The 25843-nt window shown below is 45.8% G+C and overlaps 1 protein-coding gene across 1 annotated transcript in view; it reads left to right on the top strand.

Moving 5' to 3' along the window:
• The window catches only part of FAM135B (family with sequence similarity 135 member B), a 134886-nt gene that overhangs the window by 10277 nt on the left and 98766 nt on the right, over positions 1-25843 (top strand). Inside the window, exons 3-5 of the mRNA XM_040355006.1 lie at positions 14213-14352; positions 19302-19372; positions 23668-23841. Coding sequence (XP_040210940.1) covers positions 14213-14352; positions 19302-19372; positions 23668-23841 — 385 coding nt within the window. The remainder of the gene's footprint in view (positions 1-14212; positions 14353-19301; positions 19373-23667; positions 23842-25843) is intronic.

Genomic DNA, 25843 nt, shown 5'->3' with positions numbered 1-25843 from the left:
GACTTGCGCGACAACGGGCGTTTGCTACGGGCGTTTCGTCGCTTTAATCAATAGAACTTGTCGCCCATGCAGAAGATTAAAAAAATCTACCAACATAGCAACAAGTGATGAAAAGATGATAATTTTTCCTATTGGCTAAAATAAAAAACGTTGAAGTACAAAAACGTCGGACAATGCTGTATGCAAACGTGCAAATAAGCATGAATACGCGCGACAAAACGGCGGAAAAAAACGCCAAAAAAAACACCGAACGACCGACGCTCAGGTGTGAATGCAGCCTTAGTGTGCATGGAGCCTAAAGGCTTCATCAGGGGATGTATGCGTCAACCACAGATAAGCAAGAAAGTTATACAAATGTAGAAATAGAAATAACAAAAAAAAATTAAGTCAGCAATACAAATAACAGGAATACCCTTGTTAACCCAATCCACCAAAAAGCAGAGGGACTTACCACCAAGGACCCTATTCCCCCATATGAAAGGAAACACTTGGGGGGGGGGGGGAGAAGGGTGGGGAAGCAACCACGACACAGAGGCGCCACAAGCAAAGGACACTTAAACGACCACAGTGAGTACCCAAACGACCAGGCTATCAATTAGGTTTTCTTACACGTTTTTTTAAGTACATTTTGAATAGGCAAAAAATATAGTGAAATAAGAAGCTAATTTTGCCGACATTTTGCCAAGGAATCGGCAACATCAGTATTCTTAAAATCTCTCTGCTTTTCATTAATGTAGGGTATTAGCATATTCTGAATCAGGATTTTTTTCTCATTAGGAAATAGGTTGTTGATGTAGAAAGAGACAAACAAGAAGTCCTACTCCCACAATTGGTTTCTCTAAGGATTGCTTCATAAAACGTTCGTTAAATAAAGTGCACACTCTCAATGATGGCAATATGTTTATGGAGCTGCTGGATGGCGGCCAGGAACTGATGGAAGATTATCAATGTGTGAGGGTGAGATTTAATCAGTTTAGGCTTCACTCGAGCAATCAGAAAACCAAGTTGCAAAGCGCTTCCCTTGTCTCGCTGACTGTGAAATGAAATGAACTACACATTTGCTTCATGTTGGCCAATACCGTGTTCAATTGCTCGGTATATAACCCGCAATTCTTCTGAGACAAATGCCGATGTTCAGCAGTTTCCAGCTCATCGCCTTAATATTCAGAAGTGTCCTAATGGACCTTTGCACGGCCAAGGACTAGATTCTGGTCACTGTGATGTCTAAAACAGTTTTGGGTTTGTTGCGGTACTTTAGAGGACTTTAACCACTTCAGCCCCGGATCATTTGGGCATTTTTGTTATTCTTCGCGGCGTCGCTTTATCTGACAATTGCGCTGTCGTGCGACGTGGCTCCCAAACGAAAATTCACATCCTTTTTTCCCCACAAATAGAGCTTTCTTTTGGTGGTACTTGATCACCTCTGCAGTTTTTATTTTTTGCGTTATAAACAAAAATAGAGCGAGAATTTTGAAAAAAATGCAATATTTTTTACTTTTTGCTATAATAAATATCCCCCAAAAAAATATATAAAAAAAATGGTTTTCCTCAGTTTAGGCCGATACGTATTCTTCCACGTATTTTTGGTAAAAAAAAAAACGCAAAAAGCGTTTATTGATTGGTTTGCGCAAAAGTTATAGGGCCAGATTCACATATACTTGCGGCGGCGTAACGTATCGTCTATACACCGCCGTAAGTTTTCAGCGCAAGCGCCTGATTCACCAAGCACTTGCGTGTAAACTTACGGCGGTGTAACGTAAAGGCGTCTGGCGCAAGCCCGCCTAATTCAAATGGGGCGTGTACCATTTAAATTAGGCGCGCTCCCGCGCCGAACGTTCTGCGCATGCTCCGTGCGAAAATTTCCCGCCGTGCTTTGCGCGAAATGACGTCGCCCCGACGTAATGTTTTAAACGGCGACGTGCGATACGTCGTTTCGTATTCACGGACGTCTTACGCAAAAAAATAAAAAAATTGAAATTCGACGCGGGAACGACGGCCATACTTTAACATGGGCTGTCTATTGTTACACCACCTCAATAGCAGCCATAACTTTGCGACGGGAAAAACCGACTAGCAACGACGTAACGAACGCGCGTACCTTCGTGGATCGCCGTAAAAGCTTATTTGCATACCCAACGCTGGAAAACGACGCAAATTCCACCCAGCGGCGGCCAAAGTATTGCATCCTAAGATCCGAAGGCGTACGAAGGCGTACGCCTGTGGGATCTTAGCCAAATGCCGTCGTATCTTGTTTGTGAATCACAAATTAAGATACGATGCGGGAAATTTGGAAAGTAGGCCGGAGTATCAGCAGATACTCCGGCGTACTTTTTCTGTGAATCTGGCCCATAGCGTCTACAAAATAGGGGATAGTTTTATGCCATTTTTATTAATATTTTTTTTTTTTTACTAGTAATGGATCAGCGATTTTTATATCGTGAATGCGACATTATGGCGGACACATCAGACACTTTTGGGACCATTGTCATTTTTACAGCAATCAGTGCTATAAAAATGCACTGATTACTGTGAAAATGACACCGGCAGTGAAGGGGTTAACCTGTAGGGGGTGCTGAAGGTGTTAAGTGTGTCCTAGGGAGTGATTCTAACTGCTACGAGTGACACGTCACTGATCACAGCTCCCGATCATTCGATCAGTGACATGTCACTAGAAAGAACGGGGAGATGTTGTGTTTACACTGACATCCCCCCGTTCTTCAGCTCCGTGACACGATCAAGGGACACCGAGTCCGCAAGTCCTCCGGCACTGTCACGGAGCTCGCGACAGGGTCGTCGGCGCTCGCACGACCACATGGCGGCAAATTAAAGGGGACATACCTGTACGCCCATTTGCCTGTACGTACCATTCTGTCAACGTAAATCTGCATGTGGCGGTCCTTGAGCCATTAATGGTGAATAAGTTCCAAAAACCTAAAAACCAACCCTGCCCATTATTTAAAGCTGAATTTCAGTCAACCTAAAAATACATAAAAAATATATAATGTTCTTTGTATGCTCAGGATGTAATGCTTGCTTAGTCTAGGAAAACCTTTCTCCCTTATTTTTATGTCTCAGGGAACACGTGCTAAAACAAATTCATTGTTGGTCAGTAATAAAAAATGCTACATTGGTGATCAGTAGGAAGAATGCCTCCCTTAGAATTGTGATCAGAATGTCACCCTTACAGACATCTAAAAAGAGCATCGGTGTCATGCCGTTGACTTTGCCAATTGGCATTGACCCCAGAACTACTCAGGCCTCGTACACACGACCGAGTTTCTCGGCAAAAACCAGCAAGAAACTTGCTGGGAGATATTTTTTTGCCGAGGAAACCGGTTGTGTGTACATTTTCGACGAGGAAACTGTCGAGAAACTCGACGAGCCAAAAAGAGAGCAAGTTCTCCATTTCCTTGACGGGAGTGGAGAAAATTGGCTTGTCGAGTTCCTCGACAGCCTAACAAGGAACTCGACAAGGAAAACGATGTGTTTCGCCCGTCGAGTTCCTCGGTCGTGTGTACGAGGCTTCAGGTACTATCAGATGGGAGGTCAATCAGTCAAAGTTCGAGGAACCCCTAGCAACCTCTGGAGGAACCCTTGAGTTTTATGGAATCCTGGTTGAGAATGGCTGGTCTAGGGGATGTTTTATTATTCCTTGGTCCTATAGGCTTCCTCTCAACAGTTCTGGTAGTGGACTCTGGTCAGTGTGAGTTGAAAATGTCCCAATGTCTGTGGAGGTAAACAATGCCCCATCATTGGTATTAGTGGGCAAATGTCATGTACGTGGTCAGAGGCCAGAGTGCTGAGAGAGCTCACTTTGCCTCCCTTAGAATTGTGATCAGAAGGCCACCCTTACAGACATCTAAAAAGAGCATTGGTGTCATGCAGCTGGCTTTGCCAACTGGTGTTGACCCCAGAACTATGCAGATACCATCAGATGGGGGGTCAATTAGACACAGTTCAAGGAACCCCCATCAACCTCTGGAGGAACCCAAGTGTTTTATGGAATCCAAGAGTTTTATGGAATCCAAGAGTTTTATGGAATCCTGGTTGAGAATGGCTGGTCTAGGGTATGTTTTATTATTCCTTGGTCCTATAGGCTTCCTCACAACAGTTCTGATAGTGGACTCTGGTCAGTGTGAGTTGAAAATGTCCCAATGTCAGTGGAGGTAAACAATGCCCCATCATTGGTATTGGTGGGTGAATGTCATGTACTTGGTCAGAGACCGGTGCTGAGAGGGCTCCCTTTGCAGCTAAGTGCAGAGCACTCATGAAGGTGATAACAGGAGATGATATGCCCAAAGAAGTACAGGTTTCCAACTCTAGTAGACTAAGGCTGCATTCACACCTGAGCGTTTTGTCGCCTGAAGCGCGACGCCCCAAAACGCTAGAGGGGAAAAAATACATTATTCTCTATGGAGATGGTTCACATCTCCACTACAAAACGCCTGACGCTGAATGCCTGAAGCCCAAACAAGTTCTGGACCCTTTTTTGTCGCTCGAATTGAGCGTATTTGGGCGTTTTACATTGGTGACCCTAGACCTGTACAAAATCGCGGTAAAAAACGCAGCAAAACGCTACGCTCAGGTGTGAATGCAGCCTAAAGAGCTGAGATGATGTTCACCAGGTAGCAGCAGAACGAGCAGGATACTGCAGGGCAGGTATCCCTCAGAAGTACCAGGTGACAGCCGGGAGATACACAAAACAGGGTCAGGAGCTAGGCCAGTAGCCATGCATGGAAGGTCAGTCAGGAACAGAGGCAGAAAGCAAAATCAGGAACAAGCTGGGGTCATACATGGTGATCGGGCAGCAACAAAGACAGAAGAAAAAGTCAGGGGTCGTATATGGGTGATCAGACAGCAGCAGAGTCATTAGAAAAAGCCAGCGGTCAGAGCCGGAAATGGAGACAAGAGAGGTCAGGAGCAAGCCGGGCTCCAGTTTCCCCCTTAAAATATTGAAAGTCAGCAGCTACAAATACGATAGCTGCTGACTTTTAATATAAGGACATTCACCTGTTTAGGGATCCAGTGATGTCCTCACCCAAGCTGATTCTTCAATTGACCTTGAGGCCAGGTGCTGGCAATTTAAATAAGGGAAACCGGCTATGAAGCCTTTACTACTGTGAATGCATGAGCTGCACTGCAATTTGTAAACGGTCCCGCAGTCTTCTTGGACCTGTGATGTGTCCCAGAAGGCTGAGGAGGGAAAGAGGGTGGCCCAACTTCTGCTCAGATCCCTGTGGCTATCTGAACAGAAGTGGTAACGGGTACCTGTCAAAACCAAGTACCTGATCCCCCTCCCCCAAAAGGTGGCAACTGTGGCAGCTGAGGGGGGATGCAAAATAGCAGAACTTCCCATTTTGGCTTATTTCTGTGAAAGGAAATAATCTGCACCAGTTTAGTTACTGGGCTGGGTCATGAACTGCAGAGCTGGGCTGTTACACTCTATACCAGAGCAAAAGTCTCTGTGCAGCAGTTCTACATGCACCCCCTCTCCTCTACTGGTGGTCCAGAAACTGCTCCTCTTCTCAATTGTGGAACCAGATATGATACAGTCGCCGCAGGGAGCCTAGACCTCACTTAAGCCTTGCTGCATACCTCAGATCGGGGAAAGCCGATCTAAAACAAAAGCAAAAAGAAGAAGGCACACTGGCCTAGTGCACTGCCATAAGACCTTTAAAGGGGTTGTAAAGGTTCGTTTTTTTTCACCTTACTGCATCCAAAGGTGAAAAGAAAAACTGGCAATGACGGCCTCCCCAGCCCCCGTTTTACTTACTTGAGCCCATTCACCTGCTGTGCTCGCCCCCGACGTCCTCTTCTCCACTCAGTCTGGCCGTTTATTGGCTAGATTGGATGGATTGATAGCAGCTCAGCTATTGGCTCGCGCTGCTGTCAATGACATCCAATGGCGCGGCGGGGGGGTGCATGGCCGAGTGGTACAGTCAGCGGCTATAGTCGCCGGCTGTATCATGGGAGCGCACCCACAAGAACTAACCCCCATGGGAGAGAACTCCCATGAAGGGGGTTAATTATTGTGTGGAGGAGCCAAGACAGCCGCCGAGGGCCCCCAGAAGACGAGGATCGGGGCCACTCTGTGCAAAACGAGCTGCACAGTGGAGGTAAGTATAACATGTTTGTTTTTTTTTGTTTGTTTTTTTAACGGAAACCTTTAGTGTCCCTTTAATTAATATAACAAATTCCAATGTACTCACGAAAGTATAGAATAAAGTGCATGTATCACTATCCAGTCCAGTTCCAACACTAGATTCGTATCCATCTATAGGAGCGCAGCTTACGCATTTTAAGGGCTGTGCCCTCTTCATCAGACGGCACAGCCCTTGAAATGTGTAAGCTACAATATGTTCCCAACCTAGTACAGTCCGGGTCCATATGGCTCCACACAGCTCTCCTCCACACATCCTTCCAGTAACAAAGCATCTCTCTTTTTTTCCCTGTGTTCCCAAGCTTTTTCCTTTTATATGCTCCCATCCCCTGGCAATTGCTCCTTGGCTGTGTAGTTTTGACCTCAGCTAAACTGTAGGACAAATGTTGCTTTCAGCATAAAAGTCCCAGTGTCTTCTGCACTCCTGTATTTGAACTTATAATGGACAGAGTGGCTGAACACTGCCATCTTGTGGTCAAAATAAAGATCTGCATTACAGTAACAATACACAGTGTTACACGGGTTTACAACTACCAGTACTTTGATTATAATGGTCCTCCAGAACTTTTGCCATAATGTACAAGTTTGCTCAGCATTGCATATTATGGCACACTAATTTTGCAAAGTGCCCCACTAAAGTGATGTAATAACCCATGCTCCCCCTCATAGCTCCATAACAAGCTGACATCTTCTCCCAGTCCTCTTCTGGGTCCAGAGTCTTCAGCCATCTTGATTAGCCAGCCAGGGATGATATCATTTCAACACATGCACGGGAACTCTATTATCTCGGCATCCATGGCATGCTATAATTGTACACTGAACTGTGCTTGCAAGACTTAAAGAGGATGTAAACCCAAAAATGTAGAGTATAAGATTTCCTATCATCTGTGCCCAGTCTTGCCACACAGAGTTAATCCAGCTCTGAGCAATCCTCTTTTATTGTTCAGTGAAAATTAACAGACTTCCAGATAACACCCTGTCTAAATACAAATAGCTGGATTCAGGTAGACGTTCCTAACGTTAGGCAGGCGTAGCGTATCTCATATACGCTACGCCGCCGTAAGTTAGAGAGGCACGTGCTGTATTCACAAAGCACTTGCGTCCTAAGTTACGGCGGCGTAGCCTAAATGTCCCGGCGTAAGCGCGCATAATTCAAATTGTGAAGAGGTGGGCGTGTTTTATGTAAATTACGTTTTGAACGAACGGCGCGTGCGCCGTCCGTGAACGTATCCCAGTGCGCATGCTCCAAATTACGGCGCAAAGACTCATTGGTTTCGACGTGAACGTAAATGACGCAGACGTCCCATTCACGGACGACTTACGCAAACGACGTAAAAATTTCAAAATTCGACGCGGGTCCGACGTCCATACTTAACATTGGCTGGGCCAGCTTTTTGGTGGACTAACTTTACGCCTGAAAACGCCTTACGTAAACGGCGTACCTTTACTGCGACGGGCAAGCGTATGTTCGTGAATAGGCATATCTCGCTGATTTACGCATTCTAGGCATAAATCAGCGTACACGCCCCTAGCGGCCGGCGTAAATAGTCAGCTAAGATACGACGGCGTAGGAGGTCGTATCTTAGCTACATTTAAGTGTATCTCAATTTGAGAATACACTTAAATGTACGACGGCGCAGATTCAGAGTTAAGACGGCGTATCTACTGATACGCCGGCGTAAACCTCTCTGAATCTGGCTAATAGTCCTTTCCTCTCTCCTTGCTTTGAGTGACAGGTTATTTACATATCTAGCTTGGACATATTTATCATATGTTATGTTATGTTTATCATAATATGAGGTGATCCACAGTATAAAAAGTGAGAAATCCACCCCTCTCCCACATAACACATCCTGGTAATATACAATGAACTGTGGATCACCTCATATTATGATAAACATAACATAACATATGATAAACATGTCCAAGCTAGATATGTAAATAACCTGTCACTCAAAGCAAGGAGAGAGGAAAGGACTTGTTATTTAGACAGGTTTTTATCTGGAAGTCTGTTAATTTTCACTGAACAATAAAAGAGGATTGCTCAGAGCTGGATTAACTCTGTGTGGCAAGACTGGGCACAGTGTCAGAACCTGTACTCACCGAGACCGAGATGCTGAGGGCGGCTCACCTTTGCGACCCTGTGCAGACCACTCCCTGGAGTTGGGACAGAGGAGGGACGGCACAAGGAGGCACCGGCGCCGGGAGCTGGTAGGCCGACTTGGTGCAGCTGACAGAAGCAGGGCAGGTGCCGAAGACTGGAGACAAGCGTTGGTCAGGCAGGAACTGGTAGGTAAGTCCGGTAGGGTCCACAGGAAGCAAAGGTAAATCCGAGTCACAGGCCGAGGGTCAAGAGCAGGAGAGTTCAGAGGGAGTCCGTGAGAGCAAGCCAAGGTCAAGGGGCAGGAGACAACAGCAATCCAGGTCACGTTAGCCAAAGGGTCAGAGGTTCCAGGTGAGAGGAGAGTCGTCAAGAATTCCGGGTCAAAACAGGCAGGTATGGCAACAGGTAAACACTTAGGAGCTGAAGACAAGCCAGCAACTTGTTCAAGGGATGAGGCCAGTTTAAATAGGAGAGTCAGTCCTCTGATTGGCCACAGAGCTGTCACGTGCACGCTCGTGCACGCGTCAACGCACACGGCGCGCCGCTGTACCGCGCATGCGCGTGCGCATGTGCGCGCACATATTGCGCCCGGACGTGCGCCAGTGCCCAGTCGCCCCGCGCATGCGCGGGAGCTCAATGGAGCCGGGAATGGAGCCCTGACAGTGCCCCCTCCCAAGGGGCGGACTCCGGACGCCCAAACTGTCCATCACCTCAGGGTGCTCCGCATGAAAGGCCCGAATCAGGCGAGGGGCATGGATATTTCGGGAAGGCTCCCAGGAGTTGTCTTCAGGGGGATACCCCTTCCATTTGATGAGGTATTGTAATTGTCTTCCTCTCTTCCTACAATTCAAGATGGCTTCCACCTCAAATTCCTTTTCCCCCTCAATCTCCACTGGTGGTGGCAACAGTTCTTCTCTACCGTTGAAGGGGTCAGACACCACGGGCTTAAGCAGGGAGGCGTGAAACACAGGATGGATCTTGTAGGACCTGGGTAAAGCCAACTCAAAAGCTACTGGGTTGATTTCTCGCCTGATCTCAAATGGCCCGATGAACCTCGGACCCAGCTTCCGAGAGGGAATAGGTAACTTGAGGTTGATGGCGGATAGCCAGACCTTCTCACCCACTTTGAAGACAGGGCAATCCTTCCTCCCCTTGTCATGGAACCTCTTATAGTCCTGCTGAGCTTGCTGCATGCTTTCCTGTAACTTCTGAAAGTTTTGCTGGATGCAGGTCACACGTTCCTGGACCGCTGGCACAGATGTTTCCGGGATGGAGTCCGGCAAAAAGGAAGGGTGGAAACCGAAGTTAGCCCAGAACGGGGTTTGGTTTGTAGAAGAATGTATGGAATTATTGTAAGCGAATTCGGCTGTAGATAACAAGGAGGACCAATCGTCTTGGGAGACTGAGCAAAAGCATCGTAGATACTGTTCTAGCGTTTGATTAGTGCGCTCTGTCTGGCCATTACTTTGAGGGTGATAGGCCGAGGACAGACAGATCTCCACTTCCAAAGCTCTGCAAAGTTCCTTCCAAAATTTGGATGTAAATTGAGTACCTCTGTCAGATACTATGCTTTTGGGCACTCCATGCAGCTTGATAATTTCTTTAAAAAAGATTTTGGCTGTGTCTGCCGCGGAGGGCGTGCCCACCATGGGCAAAAAATGCGCCATCTTGGACAGACGGTCCACCACGACTAGGATCGTGGTAAACCCGGCTGAAGGAGGCAGGTCGACAATAAAGTCCATGGAGATGTCAATCCAGGGCCGTTCTGGGATAGGAAGGGGTTTCAGCAGCCCCCAGGTCTTCGTGTTTGGCCCCTTACTCCGCTGGCAGCGAATGCAGGAAGAGACATAATCCTTGCAGTCGGACCTCCATTTAGGCCACCTGAAGGATCGAGAGATCAGTTCGGAAGTTTTACGAGCACCAAAATGGCCAGCCAATTTACGATCATGGAAGGTGCTGAGGATTAATTGTCTTGCCTCTGTTGGAACAAAAATCTTCCCACGAGACCACAACAGGTCGTCCTTTTTCTCCAAGGAGGAAACCTCATGATCAGGGCACCGTTGGCATGCAGTCTTTAGAGCAGTCAACAAATCTGTTTGAGGGAGAAGCAAAAAATTTTGAGGTGACAGGATAGTGCTGGGCTCGGAAGTATCGGGCGTCTCCGGAAACATCCTGGAGAGGGCATCAGCTTTTCCATTTTTTGCGCCAGGACGATAGGTAATATGGAAATTGAAGCGAACAAAAAAAAGAGCCCAACGGGCTTGTCTAGGCCTAAGGCGTTTTGCAGACCGTAAGTATTCCAGGTTCCTGTGGTCCGTGAAAATGATAATGGGATGCGCTGCCCCCTCCAGCAGGTACCTCCACTCCTCCAACGCAAATTTTATGGCCAGTAGTTCTCTATCACCTACGTCGTAATTGCGCTCAGGAGGACTTAGTTTCCGAGAGGCGTAGGCTACTGGGTGGAGAAGCGACTTCGGTCCCTGTCTCTGGGAAAGAATAGCGCCTGTAGCAGATTCCGAGGCGTCCACTTCTAGAACAAAAGGTAGCGTAGAATCCGGATGACAAAGTACAGGTGCCGAGGTAAAGGCTGCTTTGAGTTTGATAAAGGCCTCCTGAGCCTCTTGTGGCCACTGAAAGCGGTACCCCTGGCGGGTCAACTTGGTGATGGGAGAAACAATTGATGAAAAACCGATGATGAATCGTCTATAAAAATTGGCGAAGCCAATGAAGCGCTGAACGCCCTTTTTGTCTGTTGGAGGTGCCCACTCCTGAATAGCACTGATTTTCTGGGGATCCATGGCTACCCCATTCACAGAAATGATGAATCCTAAAAATTGCACTGATGTCTTTTCGAACTCGCATTTTTCTGATTTGAGATAAAGCCTGTGTTGTCTCAAGATGGTGAGAACCTGCCTGACATGTTGCCGATGTAGTTCTTTTGTGGCTGAAAAGATGAGAATATCGTCTAAGTAGACTACGAGGAAGTCATCTAAAAATTGTCGAAAAATGTCATTGACTAGATGCTGGAAGGTGGCGGGCGCATTACAGAGCCCAAAGGGCATGACCAGATACTCGAAGTGCCCGAATCTGGACCTGAACGCAGTCTTCCACTCATCTCCTGCCCTTATTCGGACCAAATTGTAGGCGCCCCGGAGGTCCAATTTAGAAAAAACCTGAGCTGATCGGAACCTTTGAAAGAGCTCGGGGATTAGAGGCAGCGGGTATCGGTTCTTGATGGTAATTTTGTTTAACTCCCTATAATCAATGCAGGGTCTAAGCGATCCATCTTTTTTCTCGACAAAGAAGATCCCCGCCCCCGCTGGCGAGGAGGAGGGACGGATGAACTTCTTTCTTAAATTTTCTTCAATATAGGCCTTGAGGGCCTTCAACTCAGTCTCTGACAAGGGGAATATGCGCCCAAAGGGAATTTCCGATCCGGGCAAGAGGTCGATGGGGCAGTCATATGACCGATGTGGTGGGAGACAATCGGCTTGTTTTTTGTCAAAGACATCCTTGAAGTCTAGGTAGGCTGAAGGAACATGCTGTAGGTCTTTAGGTGGAGTAGCTAACGTGGAGCAGGAGACTGGAACGGGTGCAAGGCAGTGCTGGGAACAGTAGATGGAAGAAAAGCTGACTTCTTTCTTGAGCCAATCAATGCAGGGCAGATGAACTTGTAGCCAAGGGAGACCCAGAATGATAGGGAACATGGGGGACGGAATCAAGTCCAAACAGAGGAACTCCCGGTGCCCAGAATCTGAGATGGCACAAAGAGGAAGGGTTTCCTGGGTAATCAATCCGGAACGGGGGAGAGAGCCGTCAGCCAGATGGACTTGCAGCTGAAAATCCTTGGTACGGCAGGGGATACGCAGCTTTTGGGCCAAGGATGAGTCCAAGAAGCAGCTGCAGGCCCCGGAATCAATTATCGCCGGCAGACGTGTTGCCCCTTCCGGGAGCTGTAGGGAAAGAAAGAGGATAACATAAGTCTGAGGCAAACTGGTAACAGGGAAATTGATAGCAGATGGAGGTTTCGACTTACAAGGTCTTACTGGGCAGGTGCGCAAAAAGTGTCCGGCGGCTCCGCAGTACAGACAGAGGTTAGATTGACGCCTCCGGAGTCTCTCTTCTGGAGTCAGAGGGGCCCGTACTATACCAAGCTGCATCGGCTCTGGTTCGGGTAATGAGGTGTTTGGTGGAGCTGGGTGAGGCGGAGGTACTGGAGCATATCTTGGTGGAACCCAATTAGGCCGGTTGGACTGGAACCTCTCTGAACGACGTTCTCGAAGGCGCCTATCCAGCTGAGTGGCGGTTTGGATTAAATCCTCCAGAGAGGCAGGGGGTGCCGACCTTGCGAGCTCATCCTTTAGGCTCTCAGAGAGGCCCTGGCGGTATTGGTACCTGAGGGCCAACTCATTCCAGCCTGTGTCAGCAGACCACTTTCTAAATTCGGCGGTGTAGTCTTCCACCGGCCGTCTCCCTTGATTCAAGCTGTGCAGAGTACCCTCTGCTGTGGCTGCACGTAGAGGATCGTCATATAATTTCCCCATGTGGGTGAAGAAGGTGTCAATAGAGTCAAGTATTGGACTGCGTTGTTCCATTAAGGAGTGTGCCCATGCTTGAGGCTCATCAGAAAGGAGAGAGATTACGAATCCAACCTTAACAGCTTCGGTCACAAAAGTTCTGGGTTGTAAGGCCAGATAAAGAGAACAGGCATTCTTGAAAGCCCGGTATTTCCGGCGGTCACCTGAGAATCGCTCGGGCATGGAGACCCGAGGTTCGGGATTACTCCCCATCATGGCAGGGCCCGCAGGAGCTTGGGCAGCAGAAGGTCCGGGTGAAGAGGCTAGGGCTGCAGCGGATGGACCTGGGGAACCGGCCAGTTGTAGGCGGCCATCAATCTGGAGGTAGCCTTCCTGAAGCTTCTGGACTGCCTCTGTTAAGGCGGAGACCTGTTGGCACAGCGTCTCAAAGGGTGAGCGCGCCCTGTCGGTCTCAGACATCTGGCTGGCTTGTACTGTCAAAACCTGTACTCACCGAGACCGAGATGCTGAGGGCGGCTCACCTTTGCGACCCTGTGCAGACCACTCCCTGGAGTTGGGACAGAGGAGGGATGGCACAAGGAGGCACCGGCGCCGGGAGCTGGTAGGCCGACTTGGTGCAGCTGACAGAAGCAGGGCAGGTGCCGAAGACTGGAGACAAGCGTTGGTCAGGCAGGAACTGGTAGGTAAGTCCGGTAGGGTCCACAGGAAGCAAAGGTAAATCCGAGTCACAGGCCGAGGGTCAAGAGCAGGAGAGTTCAGAGGGAGTCCGTGAGAGCAAGCCAAGGTCAAGGGGCAGGAGACAACAGCAATCCAGGTCACGTTAGCCAAAGGGTCAGAGGTTCCAGGTGAGAGGAGAGTCGTCAAGAATTCCGGGTCAAAACAGGCAGGTATGGCAACAGGTAAACACTTAGGAGCTGAAGACAAGCCAGCAACTTGTTCAAGGGATGAGGCCAGTTTAAATAGGAGAGTCAGTCCTCTGATTGGCCACAGAGCTGTCACGTGCACGCTCGTGCGCGCGTCCACGCACACGGCGCGCCGCTGTACCGCGCATGCGCGTGCGCATGCGCGCGCACATATTGCGCCCGGACGTGCGCCAGTGCCCAGTCGCCCCGCGCATGCGCGGGAGCTCAATGGAGCCGGGAATGGAGCCCTGACACACAGATGATAGGAAATCTTATACTCTACATTGTGACATCAAAAAACAAAAAAAAATGTTGGGTTTACATCCACTTTAATGTACAAAAAAAATATTCTGGCAGGCTAAGAAGTAGCTTTTAATGTCATGTATTGACAATTATTATTGCCACAGCAGTAAGTCTGTAAATACAAAAAAAACAGCTGCAAGAGTTGAAGGGGTTTGGGTAATGTTACAAAGAAAAATAATATATTTAATTTCTCTTTCTGTTACAGATGACCCTGGAACGTATTCTCCATGTGTGTATGATAATATCGTGTACAGTCGGATCTTACAAATCCTCTATAGGAATGAAGATATCGATATTAATGATGTCATGTTGTTCAAAGCCCACCTTTTTCTGGATGGAGAACGGGTTTGTACTTGGTGTCACTATTGTGTATAGTATTACTTATATGAGTAACAATTGACACTATGCAGTAATTCAATTTAAAGGCATTAAGTATTAAGTATTGTTTTTTAATTATAAAGTTATATATTAAAAAAGTTCCACCATAAAGTTGAGCTTCGGTCAATGGACATTTGTCATTAGGGATAATTTACTTAAAGCGGAGGTCCGCCTAAAATAAAAATAATAAAAGCCAGCAGCTACAAATACTGCAGCTGCTGACTTTTAATAAATGGACACTTACCTGTCCAGGGTGCCCGTGATGTCAGCAGCCAAAGACGATCAATCGCTCGGCTCTCGGCTGCCCCCGCCGCCATCCTCGGCGAGGGAATCAGGAAGTTAAGCATTGCGGCTTCACTTCCCGGATCCCTACTGTGTAGGGTGACCACATTTCCAAACTGCCATTCGGGGACACACCCCCCAAAAAAAGAAGATTTTTTACATATTTTGCAGATTTTTGGGGCAGGGGCATATAAAATCAGTGGGCCTGTGTGCAAGATCAAAAGTGGGCCCTAGGCATCAAGAAGAACAACAATATGGAGAGCAAAGCGCGTTGTGGTGAACAATGGACATGTCTTAAATTGCGCTAAATATTGGCTTACAGGGGGTGTTGTTAAAGAGAGTCTGAGATGACTTATATAGTGCAGAATGTGGTAATGTTAAATAGGGGATGCAGAGTGTATGGTGGTGAGTAATATGTAAAGGAGAGGAGTGCGGAGTGTATGGTGGGGGGTAGTTAGTGGAGAGAGGAGGAAAAGCAGGAGTGCAATACCATGTCCTGATAGTCTGTTATCCACTGCTACACCACCTTGGTGGTGGGGCACTTCGAAAGATGTAAGGACCCCACACCAGCGGGATGCACAGGGGGAGGCAGTGGGGTGGATGGGGGGCTGCAGAGTGGTCAGTGGGGGCCTCAGAGTGGACAGGGGGACCGTGGGATGGACAGGGGGACTGTGGGGTGGACAGGGGGACCGTGGGGTGGACCGTGGGGTTGACAGGGGGACCGTGGGATGGACAGAGGGACCGTGGGATGGACAGGGGGACTGTGGGATGGACAGGGGGACTGTGGGGTGGACAGGGGGACCGTGGGGTGGACCGTGGGGTTGACAGGGGGACCGTGGGATGGACAGAGGGACCGTGGGATGGACAGGGGGACCGTGGGATGGAGGACAGGGGGACCGTGGGATGGAGGACAGGGAGACCGTGGGATGGAGGACAGGGGGACCGTGGGATGGAGGGCAGGGGGACCGTGGGATGGACAGGGGGACCGTGGGATGGACAGGGGGACCATGGAGTGGACAGAGGGACCGTGGAGTGGACAGAGGGACAGTGGGATGGACAGAGGGACCGTGGGATGGACAGGGGGACTGTGGGATAGACAGGGGGACCGTGGGGTGGACAGGGGGACCCTGGGATGGACAGAGGGATAGACAGGGGGACCGTGGGATAGACAGGGGGACTCCGGGATACTCTATTGTCCGGATACTCTATTGATACTCTATTGTCCGGATTGAAGGCTCCCGGGACATGGGACAAAAATTAAAATTACAGGACGATCCCGGGCAAACCGGGACACGTGGTCACCCTACTACTGTGCATGTGTGAGTCGCGCTGCGCGTTCTAACTGGTGCAAACAATGGTATGTGGCGCATGATCCAGTAGAGCATCCAATACTAAATGAGGTATATAAAATAATCTGTTAATCAAATCAAGTCCATATAAAGAACCTAGAGCCAGATTCACGTACAATTGCGCCCGTGTAACGTAAGCCGTTTACGTTACACCACCGCAAGTTTTCAGTTTTAGTGCCCGATCCACAAAGCACTTACCTGGAAACTTGCGGCGGTGTATCGTAAATAGGTCCGGCGCAAGGCGGTCCAAATCGAATGGGCGGGTACAATTTAAATTAGGCGCGCTCCCGCGCCGGACCTACTGCGCATGCTCCGTTTCGAAATTCCTGCCGTGCTTTGCGCGAACTGACGTCATTTTTGCGATCGGCGACGTGCGTAGCGTACTTCCGTATTCCCGGACGTGTTACGCAAACGACGTTAATTTTTAAATTTCGACGCGGGAACGACGGCCATACTTAAGAAAGCAATACAATTACGGTGTAAAGTTAGGGCAGGTCAAATAACGACTAAAATTGCGAGGGGAAACTAGACTAGCAGCGACGTAGCGAACGCGAAAAACCGTTGTGGATCGCCGTAACTCCTAATTTGCATACCCAACGCTGGTTTACGACGCGAAATCCCCCCAGCGGCGGCCGCGGTACTGCATCCTAAGATTACAATTACACCTGTCGGATCTTAGGGATATGCGTAATTGATTCTATGAGTCGCATAGATACTCTGAGAGATACGACGGAGTATCTGAGATACTCCGTCGTATCTCGACTGTGAATCTGGCCCCTAATGTCCATGAAAGTCCTGAATAGTAGTAATAATAGTGGCTGTAGGAAACACTTAGCGGCAGCACCTGAAGCAGAAGCAGACCCCTGTCGTCTTCTGCGTTCTAACTGGTCCCCGCTGTGTTCTGAGGCCTGTGTGTTTCCCAGAAGACAGCGGGGGGGGGGGGGGACCCGCAAATCTATGCACGGAACTGGGTACAAATACCTGTATTATACAGGTATCTGCACCCCCCCCCCCACCCTGAAAGTTGACAAATATGACACCGGAGGGGGGGAGGGTTCCGGAAAGCGGAGGTTCACTTTTTGTTTGGACCTTAGATTTAAGGCGAATATGCTGTTTGCTTTGCCAGAGATGATTTACTAAAACTAAAGAGTGCAAAATCTGGGGCAGCTGTGCACAGTAGCCAATCAGCTTCTAACTTCAGCTTGTTCAATGAAGCTTTGACAATAAAACCTGGAAGCTGATTGGTTTCTATGAGGAACTGCACCAGATTTTACGCTCTCCAGTTTTAGTAAATCAACCCCATTTTTTTATTTTCCTTGCACATGATTGGGTATTCTTTAGTAAGTCACCACATTCACTAAGGTCTGGAACACACATACACACAGTATCTCACAAAAGTAAGTACACCCCTCACATTTCTGTAAAGTTTTTCTTCCATCTTTTCATGTGACAACACTGAAGAAATGACACTTTGCTACAATGTAAAGTAGTGAGTGTACAGCTTGTATAACAGTGTACATTTGCTGTCCCCTCAAAATAACTCAACACACAGCCATTAATGTCTAAACCGCTGGCAACAAAAGTGAGTACACCCCTAAGTGAAAAATGTCCAAATTAGGCCCAAAGTGTCAATATTTTGAAAAAAATATATATAAAAAAATAAAAATGTATAAAAAATAAATAAAAAAAAGGGGGGTTGCCATCCGGGGGCCCTGAGGGACCTTTAATAAAAAAAATACATATATAAAAAAAAGAAATAAAAAGGGCCATTTAATTATATATATATATATATATATATATATATATATATATATATATATATATATATATATATATATATATATATATATATATATATATATAATTAAAAAAATATAAAAAAATAATATTTTTTTATATAAAAAAAGGGGGGTTGTCATCCGGGGCCCTGGGGACCTCTGTGCCCTTTAATAATAAAAAATATATATATATCATCATTTATAAAAATTAAACAAAAAAAAAGGGGGGTTGCCATCCGGGGCCCCTTACAGGTGTACTGCCTGTACCCCCCTGATGGCGGCCCTGGGCAAGACACACTTGTCTTTGTACTCCTCACCTGGTTGTCGCCACACACGCTTGTCACCATCTGAACCAAATAAGTTTATCTTGGTCTCATCAGACCACAGGACATGGTTCCAGTAATCCATGTCCTTGGTCTGCTTGTCTTCAGTAAACTGTTTGTGGGCTTTCTTGTGCATCATCTCTAGAAGATTCTTTCTTCTGGGAAAACAGCCATGCAGACCAATTTGATGCAGTGTGTGACGTATGGTCTGAGAACTGATAGTCTGACACACCCCACCCCTTCAACCTCTGCAGCAATGCTGGCAGCACTCATATGTCTAGTTCCCAAAGACAACCTCTGGATATGAAGCTGAGCATGTGACCTCAACTTCTTTGGTTGACCATGGCGAGGCCTTTTCTGAGTGGAACCTGTCCTGTTAAACCACTGTATCTTTTTGGTCTCCGTGCTGCAGCTCAGTTTTGGGGTATTGGGAATCTTCTTATAGCCTAGGTCATCTTACAATTCTTTTTTTCAGATCCTCAGAGAGTTCTTTGCCATGAGGTGCCATGTTGAACTTCCAGTGACCAGTATGAGAGAGTGAGAGCGATAACACCAAATTTAACACACCTGCTCCCCATTCACACCGTCCTGAGACCTTGTAACACTAACGAGTCACATGACACCAGGGAGGAAAAATGGCTAATTGGGCCCAATTTGGACATTTTTCACTTAGGGGTGTACTCACGTTTGTTGCCAGCGGTTTAGACATTAATGGCTGTGTGTTGAGTTATTTTGAGGGGACAGCAAATTTAAAATGTTATACAAGCTGTACAATCACTACACAACATTGTAGCAAAGTGTCATTTATTTAGTGTTGTCACATGAAAACATAGAAGAAAATATTTACAAAAATGTGAGGGGTGTGAGATACTGTGTGTGTGTATATATATATATATATATATATATATATATATATATATATATATATATATATATATATATATATATATATATATATATATATATGTATATATGTATATGTATTTCACTTTGCCAGTAAGAGCAGAATACTTTTTAAAGGGTTACTGTATGGATTTTGAAGTAATTTCATAATTTATATTTTTATTGGTTAGACATTTTTAAACTCATATATTAAATCTTTTTGTTTTTATTAATGAATAAAAAATCCTTACTTTTGCACTACCTTATGGAATGCATCCATTTGTCTTGGTTCTGTTTCTCAGGTAGAAGATGCTCTCAGCGAAGTGGATTTCCAACTGAAGTTAGACCTTCATTTTACAGACAGCGAGCAACAGTAAGTACTGCAATGCCTCATGGGTAAACTATGTAAATAAATGTGTTATTATTATTAGATATGGTGGCTGCATCAGTCAGCGATATGACCCAGGCTGGATTTCAAACTTCTTTTTTTTTATCTATTTCCATTACATGAGAAGCAACTCTAAAATGTTGGATTTCTCTTCTTTCTCCGGGACAATGGTCATCAGTACAAACAGATAGTGAATCCCCCCAATATGGACACTGGCACCAATTACATGAGAGGATCTAACCCTTCCCTACTCCCTTCCCTACTCTACCCAAAACTAAAAGAAAACGGTTTTGCTTAGAGATACACTTTAAGTAAGGGAATGGTAGAACCTCTCTCAGCATTTCTATTGTCTGCTCCCATTTTGCAGATTTTCCGAGACTTCCTGTCTTGTAAAAGTTTATCCCCGGAACAGATCCTTGAATAATAATGAAACCCAATTATAGACAAACTTAATTCCCTTCCCTCTCATTAATTTCCTTTCCTTGCTTCCTTATTTTTTTATTTCTTTCTCTCTTTTCATCAATTTTCTTTGTTTTTTATTTCCTTGTTCCTTTCCTTCCTTGATTCCTTCCTTTCTTCTCCTACTAATAAAAGTTTTAAATATAGATAAACTTCCTTTCCTTCCCCTCCCTTCCCTCCCCTTTTCCTTTCCTTTCCTTGCTTCCTTATTTTTTTTTCTTTCTTGTTTATGTATCCCTGTTTTATTAAACATCACCTTCATCCATTTTTTAGATTTTTTTTTTCTTTCTTTCTTTCTTTCTTTCTTTCTTTCTTTCTTTCTTTCTTTCTTTCTTTCTTTCTTTCTTCCTTTCCTTGTTTCTTTCTTTCCTTGTTCCTTTCCTTGTTCCTTTCTTTCCTTGTTCCTTTCCTTGTTCCTTTCCTTGTTCCTTTCTTTCTTTCTTTCTTCCTTTCCTTGTTCCTTTCTTTCTTTCTTCCTTTCCTTGTTCCTTTCTTTCCTTGTTCCTTTCCTTGTTCCTTTCCTTGTTCCTTTCTTTCCTTGTTCCTTTCTTTCCTTGTTCCTTTCCTTGTTCCTTTCTTTCTTTCTTCCTTTCCTTGTTCCTTTCTTTCCTTGTTCCTTTCCTTGTTCCTTTCCTTGTTCCTTTCCTTGTTCCTTTCTTTCCTTGTTCCTTTCCTTGTTCCTTTCCTTGTTCCTTTCCTTGTTCCTTTCTTTCCTTGTTCCTTTCCTTGTTCTTTTCCTTGTTCCTTTCTTTCCTTGTTCCTTTCCTTGTTCCTTTCTTTCCTTGTTCCTTTCCATGTTCCTTTCCTTGTTCCTTTCTTTCTTTCTTTCTTTCTTTCTTTCTCTTTCTTTCTTTCTTTCTTTCTTTCTTTCTTTCTTTCTTTCTTTCTTTCTTTCTTTCTTTCTTTCTTTCTTTCTTTCTTTCTTTCTTTCTTCCTTTCCTTGTTCCTTTCTTTCTTTCTTTCTTTCTTTCTCTTTCTTTCTTTCTTTCTTTCTTTCTTTCTTTCTTTCTTTCTTTCTTTCTTTCTTTCTTTCTTTCTTTCTTTCTTTCTTTCTTTCTTTCTTTCTTTCTTTCTTCCTTTCCTTGTTCCTTTCTTTCCTTGTTCCTTTCCTTGTTCCTTTCTTTCCTTGTTCCTTTCCATGTTCCTTTCTTTCCTTGTTCCTTTCTTTCCTTGTTCCTTTCCATGTTCCTTTCCTTCTTTCTTTCTTTCTTTATTTCTTTCTTTCTTTCTTTCTTTCTTTCTTTCTTTCTTTCTTTCTTTTCATTCCTTATACCTATTCTATTAATAAAACATTTTAAATATAGATACAATTAATTTCCTTTACTTTCCTCATATCCTTATTATATTGAACACAAAAGTTTTAAGTCTAGATAAACTTTAACGTTATCTATTTTCTTTTAAATTTTTTCTTCCTCTTCTTTTTTTCTTTTCTTTTCTCCCCTCCATTCTTTCTTTTTTTTCTACTTTTCCTTCCTACCTTTTCTTCCTTCCTTTTTTATTTCTTGTTAATGTATCCCTATTCTTTAAAAGATATATATACAGTCCTGATCAAAAGTTTAAGACCACTTGAAAAATGGCAAAAAATCATATTTTACATTGTTGGATCTTAAAGCGGGGGTTCACCCAAAAAAAATGTTTTAATTGCATCTGGCAGAGCCAGCATACTGAGGACATTACATTTCTCGGTACATACCTTTATATCCTGATGTTGTCCAGGGCTTCCGGGTTCTGATGACTGCGTGACTGGGCGTTCCTATCCTTCCGTTCAATGATTGACGTCTTGTAAAAAAGGTGACCTGTGGCACAACGCGCGTCACCAGACACTGCGAGTCGGCACTATACGGCGCCTGCGCAGTCAGCTCTACACGGCGGGCGCAGGCGCCGTATAGTGCCGACTCTTAGGTTGGGTATTTCCGGAAATCTGGTGACGCGCGTTGTGCGACAGGTCACCTGTTTCACAAGCCATCAATCATCCAACGAAAGGATAGGAACGCCCAGTCCCGCAAGCATCGGTAGCCTGAGGCTGGCATAGGAACGCCCAGTCCCGGAATTGTCAGAACGCGGAAGCCCTGGACAAAATCCGGATATAAAGGTAAGTACAGAGCAAAAAAAACCTGCCAAAATGTAATGTCCTTACTATTGTGCTTTTTAATGTAAAAAAAATAGTTTTTAGGGTGAACCTCCACTTTAACAAGGTTCCAAGTAGAGCTTCAACATGCAGCAAGAAGAAATGAGAGTGAGATGAGCTGATCAAAAGTTTAGGACCACACCTCCAAAAAAAAACTGAACCCCCCCAAAACAGAAATCCAACTTCCAAACATGAACTCAGTAATGAGTAGCTCCGTCGTTATTGTTGATCACTTCAAAAATTAATTTCGGCATGCTTGATGCCTCGCGTTTCCATGAGGTGAGTGGGAACATTTCTCCAAGTGGTGAAGACAGCCGCACGAAGGCCATCTACTGTCTGGAACTGTTGTCCATTTTTGTAAACTTCCCTTGCCATCCTTCCCCAAAGGTTCTCAATTGGATTTAGATCAGGGGAACACGCAGGATGGGCCAAAAGAGTGATGTTATTCTCCTGGAAGAAGTCCCTTGTCCTGTGGGCATTGTGTACTGTAACGTTGTCCTGTTGAAACCCAGTCGTTACCACACAGACGAGGGCCCTCCGTCATGAGGAATGCTCTCTGCAACATCTGGACATAGCCAGCGGCCGTTTGACGCCCCTGCACTTCCTGAAGCTCCATTGTTCCACTGAAGGACAAAGCACCCCAGACCATTATGGCGCCCGCTCCTCTGTGGCGCATAGAAAACATCTCAGGTGGGATCTGCTTGTCATGCCAGTAACGTTGGAAACCATCAGGACCATCAAGGTTAAATGTTTTCTCATCAGAGAATAAAACTTTCTTCCACCTTTGAATGTCCCATGTTTTGTGCTCTCTTGCAAAGTCCAAACGAGCAGTTCTGTGGCGTTCAAAGAGACAAGGTTTTTGAAGACGTTTTTTGTTTTTGAAGCCCTTCAGTCTCAGATGCCGTCTGATGGTTATGGGGCTGCAGTCAGCACCAGTAAGGGCCTTAATTTGGGTCGAGGATCGTCCAGTGTCTTGATGAGAGACCCTGCTTATGCAGTTCAGCAACCCGACCACGTTCAAAAAGGGAGAATGTTTTTGTCTTTGCCATCACAACGTGTGACTACCTGACAGAAAATGACAATGAATCCACATCTTTGCACAGATTTGGCCTTTTAAAGGCATGTGGTCCTAAACTTTTGATCAGCTGAAAAACAGCCTGTTTTAGTTTATTCGTTATTTTCATTAAATTGAATGCTCAAAAAATGTTGTGTCTCACTCTCATTTCTTCTTGTTGCATGTTGAAGCTCTACTTGGAACCCTGTTAAGATCCAACAATGTAAAATATGATTTTTTGCCTTTTTTCAAGTGGTCTTAAACTTTTGATCAGGACTGTGTATATACTATATAGATACAATTACTTTTATCCATTTTCTTTGATTCATCCTTCCTTCCTTTACTTCCTCTATCCTATTAAATAATGTTTAATATATAAATCAACTTTAACCCTATCCATTATCTTTTATTCTTTCCTTATCTCCCTTCCTTCATTTCTTTCCTTCTTGGTTGCCAGAAGATCTTGTCCAGGCACGGCAGTCATCTCCCTTGCCTCCCGTAGATAGATCCATAACACGCGTATAGTTCAGCTCCTGCTTTTGCTGAGCATTTTGTCAAGTTTCTTCTGATAAAATTCTGGAATCTCTAACAAGAAAAAACAACACGAGCGTCGCTAACAAGTGTAAACATTTCTTCCAGGCTGAAAGACATCTCTGCCGTCCCCCTGATCAGCAGCCGCACTTTAGGTCTTCATTTCCATCCGCGAAGAGGTTTGCACCACCATGTTCCTGTCATGTTCGACTATTTCCACTTGTCGGTGATCTCCGTAACGGTGCACGCTTCACTGCTAGCCTTACATCAGCCGTTTACCAGGTACAGTACCAGACACAGCAGATGCCTGCCTCTCATGCCTGCACGGCCTTGTAAGCAATCGCTTGTCCTACCGTACAAAACTGGAGTGCGCTGAAAATAATCCGGGAGAGGGAAACTATTTTTTTCTGGACTGACCTCCTTCCGCATCAGCAACAATACCGTTTCATGTTACTCGTCCTCTGGAAAATAAAAACCATGCCAATCAAACCAGAAAAAGTCATTAAAGGTTTAGTCCACCATTTCACCATGCTTCACCAATATTCATGGTGCAACATTAAACATGGCCACATTCCCTGACCTGTTGCCCTCACTTACCTTAATTGTGGGGTACTTCTCCCTGTTAATTTTTTTCATTTAGCTCAACAGTCATGTCATCCATCCACTGATCCATTAATAGGAATCTGTGAATGGAAAGACTTCAATTCCTATCGCAACAGAGGTACTCTGATGCCCCCTACACACGGTCGGAGTTTCCGACATGAAAAGTCCAATGTGAGCTTTTGGTTGGAAATTCCGACTGTGTGTAGGCTTCATTGGACTTTTCCTGTCGGAATTTTCGCCAACAAAAATTTGAGAGCTGCTTCTCAAATTTTCCGACATAAAAAAAGAAATTCCAAACGTCTGTAGCAAAATTCACTTGCGGCTATAATGAATTGTCGGCTCCTGGCAATTCAGAGAAAATTCATTCATAAAAAAAAAAAGCGTGGGGGTCCCCCCAAATTCAATTACCAGGCCCTTCAGGTCTGGTATGGATATTAAGGGGGAAAAATGACGTGGCGTTCCACCCAAATTTTTATTCCAGACCCTTCAGGCCTGGTGTGGATTTTAAGGGGAACTCCACCCCAAATTTAAAAAAAAAAATGGCGTTGATTTCCCTCAAAAATCCACACCAGACCCCTTATCCGAGCACGTAACCTGGTCGGCCGCAGAAAATAGGGGGGGGGGGCGAGAGAGCGCCCCCCTCCTGAACCGTACCAGGCCACATGCCCTCAACATGGGGAGGATGTCCACATGTTGATGGGGACAAGGGCCTCATCCCCACAGCCCTGGCCGGTGGTTGTGGGGGTCTGCGGGCAGGGGGCTTATCAGAATCTGGAAGACCCCTTTAACAAAGGGGACCCCAAGATCCTGGCCCCCTCCATGTGAATTGGTAATGGGGTACATTGTACCTCTACCAATTCACTAAGGAAGTTCCCCTTCTGACGCACTTCTGACTACGTCACTGGGGATGCCCAGGCGCATGCTCTGAAACAATTCAACGCATGCTCAGAAGCATTGAACTTCATTTTCTAGTGTTGTACGTCACCGCGTTCTTGACGGTCGAAAGTTTAGAGAACTTTTGTGTGACCGTGTGTATGCAAGCCAAGCTTGAGCGGAATTCCGTCGGAAAAACCATCCAAGGTTTTTCCGATGGAAAATCCGATCGTGTGTGTAGAACTCAATAGAGCATAAGGAGAGAAATTGTTGCTTATCATCTAGAATTATACCAGCACCGCATACCCTAATAACAACATTAATACAAAAGTGGAGAATTTATGGGATTTTAAAGGTGCAAATTTACAACAAGATTTTTATGAAAATGTATTATTTATTGAAAATTTAAAGACATACCGTATTTATCGGGGTAAAGCGCGCTCCCGCGTATAGCGCGCACCCCTAAAGTTGCCCCCATTCCTGTGGAAAAAAAGATTTTTTTGTACTTACAGTTTTGGTGTCTTGCGCGGCGTCCATCGTCCATCGGCCCGGCGGGTCCGGCGTCCGCCTGCGGCTTCGGGTGTCCTCTTCGTCAGGTCCGGCGTCCTCGCGTCCTCCCCGCTCGTTTCCCGTGCCGAGTTTTGAATACTGCGCCAGTATATACCGAGCGCAGTACACTCGGGCAGGCTCGGCAACTGTCGCGCTCACGTCCTGTACGTCCAGGACGTGAGCGCGGAAGAAGCCGAGACTGGCCGACTATACCCGAGTTTACTGCGCTCGGTATATGTCGGCGCAGTATTCAAAACTC

This window comes from Rana temporaria, chromosome 5 (assembly GCF_905171775.1).
Source record: "Rana temporaria chromosome 5, aRanTem1.1, whole genome shotgun sequence".
Taxonomy (NCBI): Eukaryota; Metazoa; Chordata; class Amphibia; order Anura; family Ranidae; genus Rana; species Rana temporaria.
The sequence above is the reverse complement of the archived record's forward strand: the minus strand, read 5'-3'. Positions and strand labels throughout refer to the sequence as shown.